Source organism: Harpia harpyja, chromosome Z (assembly GCF_026419915.1).
Source record: "Harpia harpyja isolate bHarHar1 chromosome Z, bHarHar1 primary haplotype, whole genome shotgun sequence".
Taxonomy (NCBI): Eukaryota; Metazoa; Chordata; class Aves; order Accipitriformes; family Accipitridae; genus Harpia; species Harpia harpyja.
Genome location: NC_068969.1, coordinates 113,320,884 through 113,343,890, shown reverse-complemented (window position 1 = coordinate 113,343,890; position 23,007 = coordinate 113,320,884). Strand labels below are relative to the sequence as shown.

Below are 23,007 nucleotides of genomic sequence, written 5' to 3'. Positions count from 1 at the left end.
TTAGGCTGAGTTGGTTGTACAACCACAGGCAACCCTGGAGCTCCTCCATCCTTGACATCTCCCAGCACTGTCTACACTAGAGGTCCTAGCTGCAGGGCTGAACAAGCTCCACAGATGCAGTGGCATGGATGGGAACAACCCAAATGAGAAAAAAGCTTTAAAAAAAGCCCACCCTAGCCCTCTGCTCTTGGAAAACCAAGCTTTCATTGACCACAGGCCCAATGGCTGGAGCAGATCAGCCACCACCATCATGCTGTGGCATGCCCAGCAGCAGCTGTGGGACCTGCTAGTATCATCAGGCTGAAAACCTGGAGATCATCCTGGACTCATGTTTTCTTTTAAATTACAACAAATGCAAATTTGTGCTTCACATTTCAATCTTAAAAACTGGCTTCGGTCTAGATTATCATTGCAGAGCAACCACAAAACAACAGGACAGGGTGTCTCATCTCACCCGCTGCTGCTTCAAACCATGATCATGCAACTACCAACCAACCCCAAACCTTTTCATTCTTATCTAGTAAACTTAAGGAACACATATTTTTATCCTGTATTTATTCACAGGCCCAAGAGGAAGGCTGGCCAAAGGCATACGCAGCTCACCGGCTTTAAGGAATAATGTCGCTCACAGGCGCGTGATGGAGTAAGAGTCGGCAGCTCCCTCCCCAGGACCAGCAAGTAGAAGCAATCCATATCTTATGCGATACCTGCTTATTTTGCCCCGCCAAGGGGTCTTATTTTGCCCAGCCAAAGGGAAACAACGCCTCCTATAAGCATACATATTTTCTTTCCGTTCAGACAAGGCGCCTCAAAAGAATATACAATGAGAAACGAAATAATCAAGCGGGTCACAAAAGCAGGAAGAAATGAAGCTTTATCATTCTCCAGTGGTTTCTCTGCTCATACATTACAGGAATTAAAAAAAAAAAAAAAGAATTAAAAAGAAAGCAAGCCAACAATGAGGAGTTTCTCCACAGCGGTACCAGCAGGTAAAGGGCAGAGCAGAATAACCCTGGGAGACATGGACACTGGGGCAGCAGTGTGTGGCCTAAGGCATGGAGACCACGTTCCTCGCTATTTTTATTGGCCCCGAAGAAATCCTTCAACCCCACCATCCAGCAAAGGCATTTTGGGGATGGCATGGAGTTTTCTTTCAGTGACCGTGCTAGTGCATATACAGTCGAGAGCTTGCCATTTTTAGAGCCAGTACAGAAGTTCATGGAGTATCTTCAAAAAACCCAAACAAACCCCAAAGGTATTTTTAAAATCATCAAATGAGGGACAATACGAACGTGGGACTAGAAAGGACCTCTGGGTCCTTACAGAGCTTGGTCTGCTAACACAGGCCAGGACATCATTTAATTCCCTTCATAAACAGTCTTTATTTTCCCCACGGAAGAGACATCCAGGCGTCGTGTGCAGCAATAAATTTCCCACTTAAAGGACAATCTTTAACCAAACCACCTTGGATTGCAATAAACACTTATCCTGCCACTAAATACCTATATTTACACCCATAGCTATATATACATTTCCCCAAGCTGGACGGGATTCACTTACCTGCTGCCTCCAGGCAGGAAATTTGCATTTTAAGAACTTCTGGTCTCATTTATTGTATTGGTTTCTATTTCCATAACATCAGAGGAAAGGCAGCAGAAAGGGGGGGAAACATCTTCTGGTTAAGAAGAAATTTTTAAATGCGACAGGAAACATTAACCTCATATTTTGTCAGACAAGGGACAAGGACATCCCCCATTAGCAGGATTTTTAGAGCACGATGTGTTTCTAGGCTCTGTAGGTCCCTCCGCCAACGGGCATGTATGCACGTCTCTCTTCTCTGGTCCTGCAGTATGTCTACTTTTTTTTAAGAGAGAGAAAATTCCTTCCTTCCCTTTATTTTATTAAAAATTCAGGCCTTTGACGGAGAGCAGGGAAGAGGATTAGCATGTGGAAATAGCCAAGCCAGCAGAAATAGCTGCTTGACCAAAGAGACATTGAGTTTTTATTCGGGATCTTTAGAAATCTGGATTTTTTTTCTCTGCTACTTTTAATACGTTTTTTTAACTTAATCATTACTCCACAACCGGCTTCAGGAAAATATTCAGCAAATTCGAGGGAGTGCTGCAAAAGCCCTCTCAGATTTCTAATGAATCCTCTGGGAAAACAAGGGAGAAAAAGATGTAACACTATTCAGAAGTCAAAATTCAGGCAGGATTTGGGGTGGGGGGTGGGCAGGGAGGGTGTTACAGTCTATAGAAAGGACTGGGAAAAAACCAAAACAAAACCTTTCAGGCTTGCTTTGGATATTATATAGCTGCACAAAAGCAAACCCTTCTGAAAGGTAAGTCAACTATAAGGCTGAGAAAAGCCCGTCTTGTTCTCCATTGTGTTTAAGCCAGAGCTCTATGTGGTGACATTTTTGAGCCTCAAATGCCTGTTGAGTTGTTATTTGTACCCCAGTACAAGTACCCATACCCAAATCAGTTAATTCCCCAGAAAACTGCAGTTCTCGGGTCTAAAACTACTTGCAAACTCCTTAAAAACAAAATAGAAAATCTTTCTTCATCAGGAGAATGATGAAATGAATGATGAAAGGAATGAATCAAATCATTCCTCCCAGGAACAGACTTACCCATCCAGCTCTCCCAACCTCTTCTCTCATTTCCTTGTGGTCCCTGATCATGAACCCAAAACCGACCACCTCCTGTCGGTAAGCCCAGCCTAGTCCTGCCACTCAGCCACTTCGTGTCTACCCCTCCATCAACCTGGCCCACGGAAAAGCTGCAAAGCAGCCAAAATCCCATTATTCCTCTTTTTTTGTAGCACAAACCAGTGCCTGGCAAACTGGGGTCTAAGGAGCAGAGATGGTCCAGCAGTGGACACCACCATAGTCTTCATCTCCTTCCTGCTGAGGTTGGCATGTCCTTCAAAGTGGGGTGGGGACAACAGGGTAGATGGGGGACAGGGACGGGTGGACAAATGGAAACATGGGTGTTCAGAGGAACATCCTACATTTGATGGGGCAGCAGCATCTTCCAGAGAAATGGAGGACCCCTCACCACATTTGCCACCGCTCCTTGGTGTTAGGAGCATCGTTCCGGACTGAGCCCTGCCACAGCATCCTATAGGAAATATGCAGAGTGGAGGATTACATTTGGAAAAGTGGGATTTCCAAGAGGAGTCGGGGACGTGTCGCGATGCAAGCGAGGGAGACTTGGGCTGTGGGGCATGTCTAACCCCAAGGCACCAGCTCCCCTCAGGGCTGTCCACGGACATCTTGAGTTTTAAACCCACCCTGCTCAGGGCCTCCATCTGCTTTGAGGCTCATGAAAATGCACAGTGCTAACCAAATTCGGTCCTAGGCGCAGAGCAACACCTTCCCCCTCCACAAGCCCCAGGGTCCCCCATGCTGGACACGCACCCCGAGCCCGAGGTGGGCACAGCGGGATGGAGAGCAGCATCATGACCTGGCACAGGAGGGTGCGAGACACAGCCACCGCTGAGTGAGGTTTCTGCTTGGAAAAAGCCTTTGGAAAAAAGCCTCATTTCCTCTGTTTCATGTTTCGGGGCTGTGCAGCGAGACGGCAGTGCCCTCTAGTGCTGCAGGGCTCGCCTCTGCCACCAGCCCTGTCCCCTCAGCTGCCAAACACCAAGCCAAACTTCAGAGCTGCAACGTAAGCCACGCTTGCCCTTTCCACTGACCCTCCTTGCACATCCCAAACCCGTGTCTCTGAACCCAGCCGACCCAACCAGGGTGCGAGAGCATCCCAATGCCTCCCATCCTGGCAGGAGCTTGTTACGGGTCCACCACTCTCCAAACAACAGGGCAGCCTGGCCCCAACCCTGCCCAGCTGCCCAGTACCAGCTCCAGGAACCACAATAAAAAAGGCATCTCCATGCCCACCAGGTTGGGAAGACACCCCCACAAATTATGAGCCAGCATCGCTAAGTCTGCTTGAACTGGGCGACAGCCAGAAAAATAAAACCAGCCCTGAGAAGGGAGAGTCCATCTCATTTATTACAATCAGAAACCAGCTCTGAACCCTAATAAATGATAATAATGATAATGGAAACGTCAAAGCTCTTGGCCATTTCCCTGGTGTTTTCTTTGTACAGCAAATAAGTCTACCATGTGATATGGAAGACCACCGTAATCTGAAAAACCCACTGGAAGGTCTCCCCTTTTCTGCATGTCCGATAAAAACCATGGGGTTTATAACCTGGTTCAGGGCTCACAGTGACTGTGCTCTACTGCCAGAGCCCAGGCTTGGACCTTGCAAGAACCTGCAAACTGGTGACCTGCGTGGAAGATAAGCCAGCCTTGGTCCAGACCTCTCCTCTCCAGTGCTCTGGAGATGGCAACGGTCTCATCTGCCTTCCTTGGTCAACGGTGGCCTTAACTCTAACATGGGAGTGATGCTGAAGGGGTTACAGGTGACCATGGCAGGTTGCCCTCTCAGCCCAAAAAGATGGTCGTTGTCAGTTGGGTTAAATGCAACAAAAACCAGGCCACAAAAAGACCATATCTTACTGGAAGTGACAGCAAAACAAAAGCTTTTTACTCAGCAGTGGAGATCTGACTCCCAGTACGTTGTGACCTATACTCAAGTAAACTTTGGCTCTTTGACAGGGACTTTCCACAGTGGTTTTAGCAGTTACAGTATTGGAAAGACCCTTGGGGTATGAGAAGCTGGCTTGTTAGACTAGAAACCTTCTCTGAAAGCAATGCCATGCCTACATGCTCTGGATGGAGTCCAGCAGGAACTGGAGGTGGGGAGAAGAAATCCCCCTAGTTTGGGGCTCCTAGGGAGCCACTCCAACTTGTTCATAAGTGTTTGGTGGACATGTAAGGGATGTTGGAGTTAGACCAGGTGAGTGGCAGGAGGGACACACAGCACACGTGGCACACCATATGGACCAGGTTGCTTCCAGTGGGAGGAGATGCCAGACAGAGGGATGAGCCCACCCCAGCTCTACCAGTGCAGAACAGCCTAACGAGGGAGGGCCACATTGTTGTGGCCAAGGCACTGAAAGAGGAGGAATCTGGGCTGGCTAACAAGCTGGCTAAAACGAGAACTGCCCAGCCTCGTAGTGCAGAAAGAGCAGGCAAGAGAGGACATGGAGAGGATGAGGACTCTGTATGGTGATAGTAAATAACACCACCCACCAAAGAGCCGTCCCTGAGCTCCAAAGAGACCTGTCCCCCTGCTACCACCACCTTGGAAGGGTGAGTGATCTGTAGGGTCCAGGAGCAAGCCCTCACACCAGTGCTGGACACCAACCTCCTCCCCTCACATGCAGAGTGACAGCAGAAGGGATGCTCACCCACGATCCACCCTTCTTCCCCGGGACACCTGGGTTGGTTTCATCTCTCTTAAGGAACCTACCATATCTGAACAAGTCCATGTGTGACTCAGTCCCTCTGGGCTCCTTGAAGAGCTGACAGGGAAAGGACATGGGTATCCTCAGATGGGAATCATCCAACCTTCTCTAGACCTCTACACTGAGATGCAACAAATCATGCTGCAACATGTCCATGCCTCCCCTACGGCAGGACCCCCAAGGGACCAGCCCACGCACAGGTCCCACCTTTACTCACACGATCTCCACGCTGAATTGTAAGGTCTGACTTGACGATACTTGTCAATGAGGAGGGGTCCCAAAGAGAGTGGGCAGAGATGCTGTTAGGTGCCTAAATTCAGGTGGCCCCAGCATGGTCAGGAATCCCAGCACTTCTAAGCCTGTTTGGACAAAGTCAGGAATACAGTGGTGCTAAGAGGAACATGAACAACTTACAGAGTCTGCCTTTCTCCTAAGGAGCTGCTCCCTTGTTTCTCCTCCAACAAGGAAGCTGGATGACAACCATAGCCAGAAAAGAAACAAGCAGTTTATTGTAACTCTAAGCATATGACAAAAAGGGTCAAAAATCAGTAAGGAAAGAGGAGGAGATGAGCTGCGGAGCAATTAAGATGCCAAACCAAATGATATCAATGCTGTCTTCCAAGTTTATCCCATAGCAACAGTAAAGCCAAGTACACCTTTCAAAAGTGCCACATTATTTCTACCTCCTAAAACACAAGACAAGGAGCAGCTGGCCAGCGAAAGCACAGCCACACCATTAGGAGGAGGGCAGGCCCATCCTGAAGGCACAAGTTCAGCAAACTGAAAGCCAAAACCTGCAAGATGCCAGTCCAGAAACCACTTGGGATGTGTCTGAAAACTCCCTGCTCGTGTCTAGCAGCATTCACAGCATGTTCCCGTGACATGCAGCCTCCTGTATCCTTCGTGAGGTACAGCAGCTTCACAGGGAGGACGGGGGGTATCTTGAAGGACATGACCCCTTGGGTTGTTTTCTCTGCTAAGCGTAGAGTTTGCCAAGGGCTCGCAGTCTGAAGACCGTATCTGGGACTGGGGCATTCGGCTGTGACACATCCAAGCCTGAAAGCCTTTCCAAGTGTTTGCCAAAGGGAGCAAAAGCAAAATGCACTGACTCAGCCCTCCCCGTGACATCTTCATGACGCCAAGATGGTTACGTGGTCTCCTCCAACAAACCAGCTGAGGTTAAAACGGAGACGATGATGAAGACTGGCTCTACATCTGAGCTGCACCTCTCTAATGCAGCAGACAACCGATCCTCCCTGGCGTACAATAAAAAACAGATCTTATGAATGGGGAATACTTATCTTCAAAAGATTATTTTCTTCCACAGTCACTTTTTGGCAGCACTTAGGTGAATTAGTGCCCAAATCCAACTACAGACTCCTATGAGTAAGGAGAGATGGAGGTTACAGCTCACTAGCCGAGCCAAAGCAATGACCTCCTGAGCTCCCAGCTTTCAAAACAAAGCCTATTTACCAGTAAAAACAAGCACCCCAGATGAACTTTGAAAAGATGAGGCAGGAAGAAGGTTCAAAATACCAGTTGTCACAAAGGAATTGTGCCCAGTGCCAAAGCGGAGCCGGATTCGCCTGCCTGTGCGTGTCCACGAGATGGCAGAGCACGCCGTGAGCATCTCCGAGGAGTGGGATGCACGCATTCTCCCAATTTCAAAACAAAAGGCTGGCAACGAGCTTTTTTCCCTCAGACAGCTATGAAGAAAGAGGGTTTTGGAGGAGGTTGTTTTGGTTTTTGTTTATTTTTTCACCTTTTAATTACCAAATAGTCATAGGCTTTCCTTGCAATATTTTGTTAAAATACTATGGATAGATTCCAGCAGCAAAACTCATCTATACATATTAAGATCCAGATATCCAGAATATTCTGCTTAACCCATTAGGGGTGTCACTGTATCTCTCTGTAAAGATACACATACAGACCTGGATGTATACTGGAAATCAGTTCTAGATTCATGTCCTATGTCTATCATACCTTACCATCAAAGGAACCCAAATTTCCAAAGCAGCCTGCAAGTAAGACTTGCTACCTGTCTCAAACTTGGTGCTCTTAACCCTGCTATAGCTGCACATTCAGCAGAAAAACATCCGTATCCGAGTCATGCTGGAGGATGCTCAGACTGGCCCAGTTGCACTGGAGGATGCTTGGACCGGCCCCTCCATCCATGCACAGCGGCTGTAAGCAACCCATGAGCTCTTAAACACAGACAGAACAAGAGTTTATGTGTCTCCAACCTGAAAAAGCCTCTTCAGGCTATGACACAAACATAACGGCAGTGTGGGAAAGCCCCATGGAAGGTGAAAGATTTTTCTTCCATAGGCTCACACGAATATTTTCCCTTATGCCCCCACGCACTGTGCTCCACAGAGCCATTTAAAACAAGGAACAAAGACCAGCAAAATCACTGTTGGCGTTGCACGATCGCATTCAAATCCAGTTAACAATGATATGTCAGGATTAAACCAGCTGTCTGCGAGTATTTCACTTGTCAACGCCGAACAAGATAAATCCTCACCCAGAACTACGCAGCTCCTAGTTCCCACACATACATATGACTGTACGTGCCTAGGTAAGCGCGTCTCCAAAATAATGCAGCATCGCACGAGTCTGACCAGAGGCACAAACAAAATACCAAAGCCAGCATTCCCACTAGGTCTTCCAGCTTAGAGGTGCCACACTAACAATTAAGCTAGATATTAAAGCATATATTGGAATTAATTCACTGGAGTCAGTGGACTCAACCTGGTGTTAGGACAGGATGAGATGACAACCAGACCAGGAGGACCCAGCTTATTTACTAGCTGTTGATTAGAAAAGATGTTAAACCCTAGAGAAGAAAGTCAGCTCCTTGCACCAAAGATGGTTTGATTCCTCATTTCCAATTATTCCCCAGGGAAAATAACCTTATTTTGGAGAATTACTGGGGTTTGTATCATCTGAACCTGATGTTTTCTCCCTGTGACCTAAAGTCCAGACATACCAAGCATGGAAAAGACTGAGCAGAAAGCAGCTGCAGGCAGCACTCCTCCCTGCCAAAGTCAGCAGCACTTCTCCACTCCTTCCCCTGGTTTGTGTATTTAGTGCCAGCTAGCTCACCCAAAAGAAATAGTAAGGCAGATCATCACATGGTTTGCAGGATGAGCAAAGCTTTTCTTCACATGATGCATGAGCAAGAAGCCCGGCGAGCTCTTTGCTCAGCACTGAAAAGGGTAACGCTACCACAGCACGTGAGATGTCTCCATCCTTCCCTCTGGAGGCAAAGAGGAGACTTCAGCAAAAACACGCTGAGCATCCTCAGAAACTTGCCCAGCCCAGGACACTCAGCTTCTTTGAGGGCTAGGGCTCTGGAAAGTGAAAAATTATATGACGTTGACAAATTGACCTATTCAATTGGACTTTTTAACTGGGGGTCTCATCCTGCCATTCCCCAACATCTGAGCATCAAAGGTCATTTAACCTGAACTACCGAAACTGAGCTGTAAAGAGAGATCTGGAGAAGGCTGGATAAAACATAAAAGTGGATGACCACTGCATATAAACACACATACACCCTATAGGGGAAACATCTGGCTTAGCACACCTTCACTGCTGACTTCCTGGCAGCAATTTATTTTGAAGCTGTCAGAAGGTTGATACTTTTAAGAATCTCCTTTCCTAAAATATATGAGCCCTGTGTACATGTACATATTTGTATGTATAGATGTATGTATGTATACTGTCCTCGACATTTCACCTCTCAATGAAGTCTAAGTGGTAACTGCCCTTGCCCAGCACTAAGGTTCACAGCAAGGCTTGCTGAAACCACAGGCATAATTCTCCATTACAAACCCCAAGCTCAGCACATCGTGCCCAGCAGCTTTCCCACTTTTGGGGAGGGTTTCCTAAGGAAAGGTAAGGCAGGGAGCTGCTGGTCTCCACCGTACTGCGGGCAGGAGATGATGTCCTCATCACCTACCTGCCACACTGGAAGGACTTTCTCTATGTCGTTCAAGTTGATGCTGTCACCATCCTCGTATTTCCCTTTTCCAAGCCTGTGGCAGGAAGAAAACAAATAAAACCACATGAAACCTTGCTGGAGCCAAAGTTAATTTTCTATTATGGCACATGGGGAAGATTAGTTCTTATTGCAAAGGACCCTCATGAAAACAAAGAGTCTCTCTGAAGCGAGTATGCTGTGCCTCCAAAACACTCCCACGTGGGCACAAAGCCGTTAATACAAAATTAAATGCTTTTCTCAGTCCTCTCCACCTGCACCATCCACCACAGCATTCAAACGCTTTTGGTAATAGCAGCAGTGAGAAAACCAAAGGCAGTCCTAAGCAGTAGCGTTGGGTGATTCAATTCCCAGACCAAGCAAAACTGAAAGCACAGCCCACCTGGAAAAAAAAAAAAATGAGGACACAAAAACGTAATGAAAAATGTTTCCTTTGAAGCACTGCTCATTCGTTGGTCTCCACGGGAGCTCCAGTTCCCCTGCTGAGAAAGGTGTCGGCAAACAAGTACAAACATACATCTCAGGCAGCAAACAGCAATCGATATAAATACAAACACACAATTTGAAACACAAAAAAATTGGGGGGAGAAGCCAAGCACTGACAGACCAAACACATAGCTGGCAGCTGAATGACTTTCTTGTATCAAGAAAGAAAAAAAAAAAAAATCCCAAGATAACTACTAGCTGGATGCAGAGAGTTTGTAATGATAGAGAAGAAGAAAAAATGGTCAATAAGTATCATCCTTCTGCATTTATAAACAATTGAGGTGATCCATTCTTATTCCACAAGAATGATGATGTATTTTTTGGTCAACTAGTGACAAGATACTGTTAAATAACATATATTAGACAGAAACTTCGATAGCAGCAGATGAAATAGTGACTTTGATTTACAAAGGCCAAAATATAGTGTGTGTGTATATATATAAAAATACATATACATGAAAAAAATATATTTTTATATATATATGAGGAAAATCAACTCAAACATCTGGGGACAAATAATACCAGTTGCAGGTACAGAATGGGCAAGCGTATTGTAGGAAAAGGTTCTCTGAAAAGGATGAGGACTGTCCCAGGGTGAATGTCTGATGCTGGACTGTGGCATAAAGGCAGGGGATGAGGAGGCAGGGTTAGGGGGATGAAGGCAGCTCTCCTCTACAGGCAGCACGGCTGAGCCTGAACTACAGGACCGCAGGGAGCTCTGGCAGTCACATTTCAAAGACATGGTAGAGAAATTTCTTAGAGTATGGGAAAAAGTGATATGTGGGCTTGGGAGATACCTGGAATGAAGTAAAAATATCAGCTACGAAAGTTTGTTTGAACTGGAAGAGCAAAAGCACAGCAAGAGCTAACACTGGAAATTAAAGGCAGACAAATTCAGGTCAGAAACGAGGTACATTTCCCTGGTTTTCCTCAACCACTCCACTTTGATTATTCAGGATACCACCAAACTCAGTATCTTCCAATAAAATCACACGTCTTTCTGGAGGAAAACGCTTCAGCCAAGCAAAAGACACCTGAGGTCAATTAACTGGATGCAACTACATGGCCAACCCTGGGCAAGTGATAGGACTAAGGAATAAAATGGTCCCTTTGGTACTTACAGTATAGAAAACACATCCTTTTCCTTTTCTTTCTATTAAATTTTTCATTGCACAGCCAGCATGTTAAAAACCCCCACTCAAGCAAGAAGGAAAATGCCTAGCTAGCAGGTAGAGATTCTTGGAGGTTCAGCCAGCTGAATCACACTCAGCACAGATTCAGCATGGAGAGCTGAGGAATGCACAGAAGACAACTTTAAAAGTTAAAAAATCAAAGCAATTTTTCTGTGCTTCCTCTGTTCTAGTGCAGGTTACTCATATGACCTGCATTTTGGGATATGCATTGCTTGTGCTGATGGCATCTGTTTAACTTTTCTGCATATACACTAATTCTTATTTCATTTTTACAGCTGTAATATTTAGGAGTGATTAAATATCTCACCTCCATACTGCCTTCTCTACCTGTTTGCACCCTGGGCGTTCACAGTACACCAGGAACTGGAGGCAGACCACAAAGCAGACCTTGCTGCATCCTCCCTATACATAGCAGGTGTCACTGATAGGATCATCTGGCAAGTGCCATCAACCATGGAGCACATTATATCTTATTTTACAGAGGGCCCTTCATCTCATTTTTCAAAACCATCTGTAGAAATGGGAGTAAACAAGACCAAGGCACTTAGTGACTTAGAAATTTAGCGTTACATTGTTCCAAATATTCTTAAAATTGCTGTTTATATACCTGCAGTAAATACAGTGCAGAAGAAAAAGCCTTATACAGTCGTGTGAGTCTGCCTGTCACTATACAGTACGGGAGGCTCCTGCAGATGCTGAACCTGGGCTGAGGTGGGACTCCTAGCCTGGTGTTTCTAAACAAGATGTGCAGCCCATGCATACGGCATTGGCCTGTACTTTGGCAAAACAACTTACCAACAGAAAAACTTCTCTGAGAGAGGATTTCCATCCCTACATACAACGTGGCAATGAAAAGTCACCTGCAATTCTCTCAGCCCCATCTTTTAGACCCATTCTGATTTTTTTCCTTCCTCTGTGCCCTGAATGATAAGGAGACGAAAATACAAACTATGATATTTCTCAATCTGCAGAGAATCTGCAGAGAAACGGTGACGTCCATCTAAGCAACATTGGTGATCCACTTGATGCCAGTATACATTTATTTGGCTTGACCAACCAACAACCAAAGAGGAATCCAGCAACACCGTAGAAGCCCCTGGAGGCTGTCACCACCAAAAGGAGCTGTTTAACATTTTCACAGTTTTATGACTAGCAGATGGTGGATGAACACTTGGATCTACATGGATCACATTGATGCTCTCTCCTTCCCTGAAGTCTTGCTGGGGAGAACAGCAGAAGCCCAGTCACTCATGGGAACTGTAACTGGGATCAGCACCAAGACAGAATTTTTGCTCCAATATTCAGAGATGTTTAAATCTAGAGGACTTGGATCTAGAGACTTGGATCTAGAGGACTTGGATCCAGTGTGGTTTAAAGACTGAACAATGCAATGCAAAATACAGCGAGCAATTCTGCTCCAGCCCAGAACTGGATGATAGAAGAGCTAGATAGACAGATAGTGGCATCCTCAAACCCCGATACATGGTCCAGCGCCTCTTCCCCATGTCCTCCACATGAGCTGTGCCACCAAGCTAGCATTCCTACAGCAAGGGAGAAGTTAGAGACCTTGCTGGAGAGCATGGTATTGCACGTACGGCACTCACCCTTCTCTGTCTATGTGAGGCAACGGGTGTTTGGAGGTGTTTCGCAGCTTCCTGTGAAATTGGGTGAAATCTAGTTTTTCAGGCTGCAAGTCCCACGTCGCACCACTAGGAGAGAAAAACAGGGAAAAACAAAGAAAGAAAGTCCACCACTAATTAAACACTACCAAGCTGAAGAGCAGAGGACACATCGGAGCCTGCAGATGAGGAAAGCTGGTACTTCTGGAAGCACCACTCCCTGCCACAGAGCACATGGATGCACGTCTCCAACCTTTACGCTGCTGCATCACGTTTCTTTCCATTTATTCTGCTTTTCTGGAGATGTGAGCTCCTGGTGCTTGTGCTAAACCCCTAGTTTTGATGTATGATGCAGACGATGCAGCATACACCTTGCTAGCTATACTTGCTCTCTGTATCAAGCGGGTATTACAACAGGTAGTGGTCTGGTCCATGCAATGGAGATGTTCTCTCTGGTCCTGCACAACCTGCCCACTCCAACAGCCTGGAGCAAGTCCCAGGTGGGAACTCAACCCCTGCAGACTCTTGCAGTGCTCCAGGCAGAGAGAGAGAGATGCATAAAACTGGACAGAAAGCATATTTCACCACTTTCCCAGCTTTGAAGCAGCAGCTGAAGAGCTCTTCTCAGCAGCTGCGAAGCAAATGCATGATCGCACCACCAATTAATTGAAGAAAAAGGTCCTGGAGCGGTAGCTCAGAGCTGCCTGAAGTCTTGCCTGCACAGTGCTCTGATGATTACAAGTAATCATATCAGTACCGGTTTCGGATGTTTGGACTGCAAACCCATCCAGCAGCTTCTCCTAAGCACGTAGGATGCTTTAAGCAGATTGAGCGTGCTTAGTGCTGTGGGCTAAATGGGGATGGGGAGAAGGAGGAGCAGCGATGTGAGTACTGGCATGGTACTCACTGGCACCTAGGTATCGGCAGGACGGACACGCAGGCAAAGGCTAAGAGAAGGCACTGTCCATCTCTCCCTTAAAGCATTTTAAAACCGGCTTACCTGAAGGAGTCAAAGGTGTTGGCAGCCCAGATGTCTGTGCCCAGCATGTCAAGGGAGCTCTCCTTGTTGCCATTCTAGGAGGGAGGGAAAGGCGGTTACTCGCCCGAAGGCACGCGGGTCTATCCGGACCATGGCACAGCCCAGCACAGCCTCTCCCACCACCAGCCGCGGAGGTGTCCTGGCTCTGCACGTGGGCTCCTCCGCTCCCCACGCTCACTGCAACGCAGAGTCCCCTCGCCCGCTGCAAAAGCGCACCATAAAGGCAAGGAGTGACACAGTTTCAGCCTTGGGGACACAAAGCTGTGGACAACACGTAGGCTCAGCTCTGACTCGAGCCCCATCCTCCTACCCCACCATCCACAACCTCCAAGACCCACTGAGGGCCATCAGGCAGGTTGACATCCAAGCCATGAAGACACTCAGCGTCAGAGTCACAGACCAGCTGAGGTGGGAAAGGACCTCTGAAGCTCATCTGGTCCAACCCTCCTGCTCAAGCAAGGCCACCTACAACCAGGTGCCCAAGATCACATCCAGATGGCTTCTGAATATCTCCAAGGATGGAGACACTCTTCACCAGCAGCTACCAGAGCCTGCTGTCACCAAGAAGGATGGGGAAAGCTGTCCTGCTCCTTCAAGGAGTCATGGTGGTGTGACTTCTCCTTGCTCTAACAACAGGCAGGCGATGTCAGAACCCTGCACTGTGCCACCTCTGCCATGCACACCAGCAAATGAGTTCACAAGGTTATTCTGGTACACGACCCACCAACACTAAGGTGATGGTTCCTTCCCCTGAGAAGCAAGAGCAACACAGTATAATCAGGTGGGAACTATAAGAAACCTCCAGCAAACTGCAAAGCACCTTGAATTTTCCCATGCAGCTGCTTTTGGCAAAACTGTCAACTCAAAGCAAGAGCATCTAAAGCAAAGACCTCACACCCATCCTTCATGGCCCCTTTACAGTCATCAGCCTACACGTGTCCTCCCCACAGAAAGAGGGCTGCCCTCTCCACCCTTTACAGGTGAAGAAGTAAAGCAGGTTGGTTTTTGCCAGGACCATTCACGAAATCAGACTTGACTCAGACTCATATGGGATAGGCATGTAAATGCATTACAAATAGGGAATCCCATATTACCAATTTCCCCCCAACATTTCTTACATATATTCAGATTATTCATGATGTTACACATATTCAGATTATTTAACTATTTCAGCCCAAATGCTCCCGCTCTGGTGAAACAAGTGCTGGAGAAGGTGGCTTTCACATATTACTCGTCCTATAACTTCTGCCATTTTCAAATTTTATTAACTGAGACACTAAAAACTCATAAAAATTTGACCATTTCTTAATGAAGTCCCAGTCTTCAATCTGCCCATGAAGTGAGCAATCTTTTCCCAACGAGCAGGATGCGCATCCTCAGTACACACTACAGACAGTCACGCTTCACAGCCATTCCCAGCAAAACAACCAATTTCGACAACAGATACTCCAAACACAGCTACATTGCTCCCTTTGTCATCTCCTCCAAGGGGTCTATGGATTACAATTTTAACCTCTGAGGATCTGCAGGTCAACATGTCTCTGCACAGAAACAAACTACCAGAAATATATAAAATTCTCATGATCGGTTATGGAAGCAGAGCTTAAAAAGCATTTTAGGCAAATGTAAGCAAAGCTTTCTCCCACCTAGGAGAGAAATTAGTTTTCTAAATACTCAGAAACATCCTCATGCAGTACAATGAAAATATATGTGCAGGTCTTAATAGCTATCACCCAAAGAAGTGAATCTTCTTGCAGACAGATGCATTTCTCTTTCCATTTTCTATGGACATGGGAAATTTTAAGTACCTGTCAACAAGCCAGCTACAATAGGATTTCCTAAGAGTAAAGTATTTGGGCTCAGGGAGTAAGATTGGGAACATGTAACCAGTTGCGATGAGGCCGAGACATATCACCAACAAAGATATTAAATAGGAAAAAATTAAGATAAAATGGGTTCCTGATGCAACACGTTGCATCCTAAAATCATTGCCCAAATTCAGCTCAGTACAGGGCTTCTGAAGAGGCCCTTCTTGAGCCCTGAAATAAAACACCTAACGATTAATTACCCTCCGACGCTCGGCTTGAAATCTGTTTGAATGTGGACGGAGAGCCCTGGCACCGACACCTCCTAATTTGCGGCGTAAGCAGAGGCAGCACAAGCTGTCCCACCCGGCTCCCCTGCACCTCCTCTGTGCATCAGCTCATCCGTGCTCTACCGGTGAGCACAGGCGGATCAGTCCCAGCACTAATCCCAGCAATTAGGGGAAATTGCAGTGATGGTTCAGGTGGTGCAGGAGGTCAGACGGGTCCGAGCTTCTAGGCAGCGGTTGGATGCTCCCACCCAAACTGGGCTGTACCTCCTGGTCCCCATGACTTCTCGGAGACGCTCCAAGCATTAGCCAGACTCCATAAAGACGGCGCCGGGGCCAAACGATAATGCAACTTGTCATTAAGTTGTGAGTCACTACGGTCATTTCGAGACGTCCTTTCAGTCTCGATGACCTGTCTTTATAACCGGTTTCTGTCTCGACTCACAAGGCAGGGAGCATGCTTGCTGCCCAAGTGAGCCTGCACTGCAGGGCTTTTACTAAAATGCTCACAGCACGGTACCAAGACTTAATAATAAGACTTTTAAAAAGCCAATTCTTAAGTCCAGGGACAAAAAAAAAAAAAGCACGTATTTAAGAAAAGAAATAACTTGCTGTCGGTTCCCCCAAGACTGCAATTATAACCATAAGCAGTTTTAACGTGAAGCTCCCAATGACCCAACCCTCAGCTTTACATAAACATTTTCACCGCAAAGGGGTTAGTACTGCTGAAAATTAATTAAGCCGCTACGAATGATGATTGAGAGACACACTGACAAGAACAACATCAATACTCAGAGAGATCAGAGATCCGGTAAAGCAGATCCTACACGCAGTATGGTTTAAATGCACGTCCATAACCTCTGTCCTCCAGCCCCTGTGAGCACACATCACCTCCATCCACCGCCGGCCAACCCCTGTAGCTGCCCACACAAACAGAGGGATGGACCACGCCACCGGCTGCGTGGACTCTGACTGTTTACCCATGCATGCAGCTTCAGCAAATTCCCCACAAAGTCAGCATTTGCATGCACGCAGCAGCTTTTCAAAGCCCAGCTCAGCGTCCCACCGGTTCCTCTCGCCGCTCCTCATTACCATCCTCCAGCAAAACACTACAAATACAAAATCATGCTCTTCGTCGCACGATTGCAACAGCATTAGCTCATCGCTGTGTTTGGCATTAACAGAACAACGCCAAGTGGTCGGCTGAGTCTGTGGTATAAATTCGGGATTATCCTGTGTCACGTGTTACTCCTCAAGCATTTTTCAGTTCTGTGTTTGAGAAGATTCCCCCACCTTTCCTCCTTCTCAGCTGCCTACAACCCCTGGCTGCACTTTGGTAGAAAACAAAAAACATAGATAGATACCGAACTGTCTGAAAAGGCTCCAGTTAAAGGTTTCCTTGACAAAAACTGCAAGTTTTAGTAAGAAAAATATAGACATTCTGAGGAAGACAGTATTATCCCTGCTCAACAAAGGAAGGGTATGTTGAGTCTCATTCCCTTCAGAAAGGACCATCACTTTCCAGCAACAGCGTGGTTCTGTGTGTCCTCTCCCACCACAGCATGGCTCAGGAGGACAGACTATTTCCTCAAGCTCTCCAGGATGGATGAGATGGATGAATGGACCAGCACTTTGACCACTGGCCCACATCTCCCAGAGTCCGTCCTCCACTTCTGGCACAACCAGTGCTCATGTGTGCAGAAGTAGAGCAACTCCAAGAAGAGAGAGGAGAACCGAGGCTGACTAAAACACGCAGAAGAGGTCCCTGGTCTGAGTTCAAGGCATGGACCTAAAACCAAATCAAAAGCAAATTCTTACAGTCTTTTGCAGGGCAGGAAGGTAATTCCCCATCTAGCCCCGCTGACGGCTCCCATGGAAAGCAGCTGGACTCAAGGTCACCATTTAACACCATCTATGCAGTGTCCACTCATATATCAATTTCTAATGAAGACTTGCAAAAAAATAATTACAGACATCTCTTAATGTCCCAAAATTAAAGTACTCCAAGACTTCAAATAAAGAAAAAAAACTAATTTCCTTTGCACTAAACCAGCTGACTAGGGACTTCTTTCCCAATATTAAGGCACTCAGCACACCTCAACAGACTTCTTGAGGTTGAAGGACAGCTATGGCCCTCAGCAGCCAGGTCACACATTACGTGTGAATTAAGTAGGTCTCTGAGGTGTCCTTCATAATTGACATGCATCACACCCTATCTGTAGACACACACACAAAACACATCGTTAGGAGGATGCCTCTGATGAACAGCAAGCAAAGGACACAACTTCAGCACACCACTACCAGGTATACCTTGGTTGATTGCCCGAACTGGCTGCTTCTCCCGCGGCTGCCAGGCCTGGATCCAGACCCACGCCTGGAGCCCAACCCCGGCCGGGATCCTGCGCTCCCACTGCTGCTGTGATCCCACTCTTCCTGGAAACAACAAACAGCTCGCTTTAGTCAAGGGCAATGCCATCCTGCACCCACAAAAATCACCGACCTGGTGAGCCGGGACAGCTCCACCTCCCAGACCACACGCGCAAACACCTACAAAACCATGCACAACACCCTGATTTTGTGGCTTTCTCGGAGTCCTTTAATGTGTTCTATTTAGGCATTGCAAAGGGATGACATTGTGGGAGGCTTCAATGAAGATAAGATTTGGCTCTAGTGCTCTAGTCTAGGCATAGGAAGAAATAATACTTACCTCCTCTATCTTCATGAGGATTAACTAGGCATATTCAACAACCTCACACTCTCTAAAACTGCTTAAGGGCATTTGGACAATGCCCTTAACAACATGCTTTAACTTTTTGTCAGCCCTGAATTGGTCAGGCAGTTGGACTAGGTGATGGTTGTAGGTCCCTTCCAAGTGAAATAGTCTAGCCTAGTCTTGTCTAGTCTAGCCTAGTCTAGTCTATGCTATTCTGTTCTTCATCCTTAATTCCCCTCCCAAGCCCAAATCAACTTCTCAGTCAGTTTTTCCCTCTGCTTAGCCCTCTGCTGGAGTCCAGCTACTCACATACATGAAGACATTTGTTGTTCACCAGAAGACACAATACACAAATAACTATTTTTGCCTATTAAGGAGCTGTTCCCAATGTTTTCCTTTCTTCTCCTAACACTTCTTCTGCTGTCAAGCAACCTGCAGGTTTCTTGTTCAGCTGGCAGCCCTCAGGGCAAGATGAGTCATCTGAAAACCAGAATAACTCACCCCACCAGCCCTATCTACCCAAACATCCCACAAGGTGCTTGGGGAGAAAGGTGGATATTGTCAGTGTAATTGCTCCAAAAGCTTTGCTTAGAGGCTTGGGAAAGACCTCTGAAGTGACCTAAGGTGATTAAAAAACCATGAAGTCACAGAGTGCAGAATATTCAACTCTTTCAAGCTCTCTGAAAATCTGGGAAATACAAAGGGGAGCATGTGTTTCAGGACCGGTGTGAGAGCTGACACTTAAAAAGGGCTTCTCATATCTCAGACATCCTCGGGGGGCTACACAATTCCCTGCAGACATTGCCACGGGCTAAGACAAGGGCAGAGCCACCTTGGCCTTCAAGAGCCAAAAGGACTCACCAGCAAAGCAAGGCGTGAACTCCTCCTTGCACACAACAGCCAAGTCCAGGTCACTAACTTGGGGGCACAGACCAGGTCCCAGCTCCACCACTGCCACCTGGGTTGGATGGGGCAGGGAGACAGCTACACAGCAGACCCTAAGCTACCTAAGGTGATGCTACCCAGTGGTCCAGCACTGACCTTAGCGCACATGAAACATGTAAGTATTTACCCAACACAAGGGACTGGAAGCAAAACCCATCACTACTGGTTTCTACGTTGCTCCAGCTGCACGTTCTCCATCCTCAAACCTAGCAAGCCTCAAGCAAGCTGAAATATATTGTGGTTGCTATAGCCTAAAATCAGTACTGACTTCAAAAGAGGTCAACTGGTTTTCAGGTTGTATACAGATGAAATTTGAGAGGTTGTGGTTATTCCCACTACATGTTACAACAACAGTAGAAAGCACCTTCTTCCCTCCTCATCACACCATGATCTGAATCTCCCAATAGCTGAGAAATACCAAGTGGCACAAAGTTAAGGGAGTTGTTAAATTGGCATGGAGGGAAAAAAAACCTTGATCGATGCCACCTGTGAGACACAGGCAGGTGGCCACTTTCGGAAGCCTTGGGGAAGAGCTAGTCTTTCAGGCATCCTGAGGAGTAAGAAATATCTCATTTGATGTGGGAAAGATGCACACCAACTGAAAAGGTGGTTGGTAGAAATGAACCTTCACCACCCAGATGTTCGAAGGATTAATTACCAGTTTACTGTATCCTACACACTGAACATCTTGTTCATCCATGTATGAAAAATTTCTGTGCCAAATGCTACAATGGGACCAAGTCAGCATATGCACCCTTCACTTTAAAAGACACACCGAAAATAAACATCACCATTCCGTTATATTCAGTTGACCCAACTTTTGGCCATGGTTGCCTCCAGACAGCCTGAGGTTATGCAAATTCCAGAAACGCAGCTGGCCACAATAAGACCCTTGTAAGAAACGGGGAGATCGGTACCACCATGCATCAACATCCAAACTCACCGAGACAACCCAGTGGATATGGCACAAACCAATTAGATAAAAATCACAGGTACCCTTTCACTAAATCAGCTTGTCTCCTGGCTCTCACTCATGGCCTGGGGTCTCTTTCCTGTTCACGTTCCTTATCACACCCTATTAATATTTATATTTAAAAACAAATTATTTAAAAAATAAAAATTGTTGAAACTTCCGTTGAAGCTGAAACAGTCCAACCGAGTATGGCCAAATACACTCATGTTCAAACTCACCAGCACAGCTAAGCTGAATATTTTACCTAAATTTCTGTCTAACTGCCAAAGATGAACAACTTTTTACTGCTACCTTACTGATGGGGGTTCAAATCTCCAGAACAGAAATACGTCCACCAGAAACTCTCCCAGACATTTCTGGTGGCTTTGCATCCTCTAATAAAACCATTTCGTGCTAAAATGAACACTCTCTGCAGACCTCCTTTCTCCAGGAGCAGGGAAGCTCACACCAACCTCATGGGTGATACTGGAGGAGCGGGGGCAAGAGTACACAGGTAATGATCATTCCTTAAAAAACAACAACCGAGCAACAAAACCCCTCGACCAGCGTCATTGCAAAACCCATAAAAACCTCATCCCAAAGGCATACAGGCAGCTGGGCTTCAGCCGAAAGCCAGGGCTCCGTGGCGGTGAGACATGGCACTGGCCACTCTCCATCTTGCAGAACGGCCACCTACACATCCCCCCTCAGCGCTCTTGCTAAATTAATTCAGCACGTTGCAGGAACAGATTTGTCCGCAGCTCTGACAAAAGCTGAAGAAACGGTTGTAATGGCACAAAGTTCTCCATCCCATGCCCTTGCCTCCTGCCAACCCAATCCCCCATCATCTGGCCCCGTTACCCTGTGCTGTACCCTCAAAAGACCAAGACTCTCCTAGTGTCTCCCAAAACCCCAAACAACCCTTGAACTCTTGTTCCCAGCTCTTACTTGGGCTCCTCCACCTACCATTCATGGTCTACACTCACCAGCAGGAGATGGGACCTCTGAGCCACACTTTGGGGCTTGGAGGGAAACGTCACCCCCTCCAGAGACTGATTCCTAGCAGCTGCTCTCATCCATGCCAATCGTTCTGGCCAGGGTCTGCACGCTCTTGGGAACAGCGAGGCTTGTGCACATTAACACTGCCAGCCACCCTCCTTTGGAAACTAGCTGTCAAATCTAACGTTTGCATTTTAATTAGCAATAATCATATGTTTCACTTACACTGCAATTTTCACCTTCACAGCTAGCTCTTTGAGGCATGAACTAATTAATCCTGCTCCCTTTGCCAGCTCAAGAGTTAATACTTTCTGCTGCTTCAGTGCAAGTTTGAAAATCCCATTTGCAGAAAAAGGAGATGACTTTCCCCAGTGCACAGGCAATAAACGGAAACGCAGTGACCACCTACGTGGTTGCTCTCAGTGATGGTGAAGTTGGCTGTGTTGGTAGAGGCGTAGACCAACCATGGCAATACCACAAGCTTTAAGTGGCCTGAAGACATCAGTGGATTTTTGATGAGATTCATCTTCAATTGTATGTAAAAATCTCAATATTCAGTGTACAGTATTCACAGCCTAAGGTGGACCAGAGAAAAAGGAAAAACAACAGAAACCTAGAGGACTTCTCAGGACAAAAAAGCCTCTGAGATATCCCCCAGCATTAACAACGGTCTCACCACTGCACCTACAACCAGCTCCCTAGACTGAGTTGTGGGGTGTCCTTCAAATGACTCCCAAACTTTGAGTCTTAATCCTGGTCAGAACAGAAGACAGTTATCATGTAAAAGGTCCTTTTTGAGGTTTTTCTGCAGTAGAAGTTTTCAGGCACCCACTTTGTGCTGCAGCTACATCTTCCAGTTATGCAAAATTTTGACACCGGACTCCAAGTACTTCCCTGCTCTTCTAGACCTGTTCAGGAACAACCACTCCAATTTTTCTATGGAAAAATGATGACTGAATTATTTTAATAATGTAAAATGCACCTTTTAAGAAAAAACCATAAGATTACTCTAAACATTTTAGTAGGGACAAATTTCCAGCTTCTTTCTTCTCAATGCATTGCATAAAGCTATAAGTAAAACAGGAAACTTACCCTTATAAAAATATCATGCAGAAAACCCAACCACTTTGGCTCTGCTACTTCCCTCCCCAGGTCAATGTCCACCTTCCCCTTTCCAATTTGGTACGGTACCTGATCACTGCTTTGGTAAAGGCACAGCAGAAGGGACACCAAACATCGCTTGGAGCTCTTCTCCCACCAGGAAAAGTAAGGTTTTACTTATACCTGTGCCACAATACAGGACCAAAGGACCTGATGGGCTTGGAAGTAGGAGGGTAAGCCAACAAGATCTTTCTGGACTCCCCAGGAAAGGGCCAAGCCTGTGTGGTTGTGTTCCTTCTGGACAACATCAGAAGAGACATGTTAGCCAAGGATGTGCTAGATAGCTCATTTATGCACAAGGATGAAGATGACAAGGACCACTGAAAGCACTCAGAATGGCACCGAGAACTTCAGATGTGCCATGGAAACCCAGCAGCAAGCCCCTGCCCGAGCCTTGGAGGAAGTGGCTTATGTCACCCC

The 23,007-nt window shown here is 46.6% G+C and overlaps 1 protein-coding gene across 4 annotated transcripts in view; it reads right to left on the bottom strand.

Annotated features, from left to right (window-relative positions):
* Positions 1-23,007, bottom strand: part of CTIF (cap binding complex dependent translation initiation factor) — a 143,050-nt gene that overhangs the window by 81,506 nt on the left and 38,537 nt on the right. For 3 of the 4 annotated variants that reach the window (XM_052776516.1, XM_052776519.1, XM_052776517.1), the window contains 4 exons: positions 18,128-18,250; positions 13,687-13,760; positions 12,672-12,776; positions 9,350-9,425 (listed from right to left, as the gene is read on the bottom strand). In XM_052776516.1, the coding sequence (XP_052632476.1) occupies positions 9,350-9,425; positions 12,672-12,776; positions 13,687-13,760; positions 18,128-18,250 (378 nt within the window). The remainder of the gene's footprint in view (positions 1-9,349; positions 9,426-12,671; positions 12,777-13,686; positions 13,761-18,127; positions 18,251-23,007) is intronic. The other variant, XM_052776518.1, reaches the window with a different exon arrangement.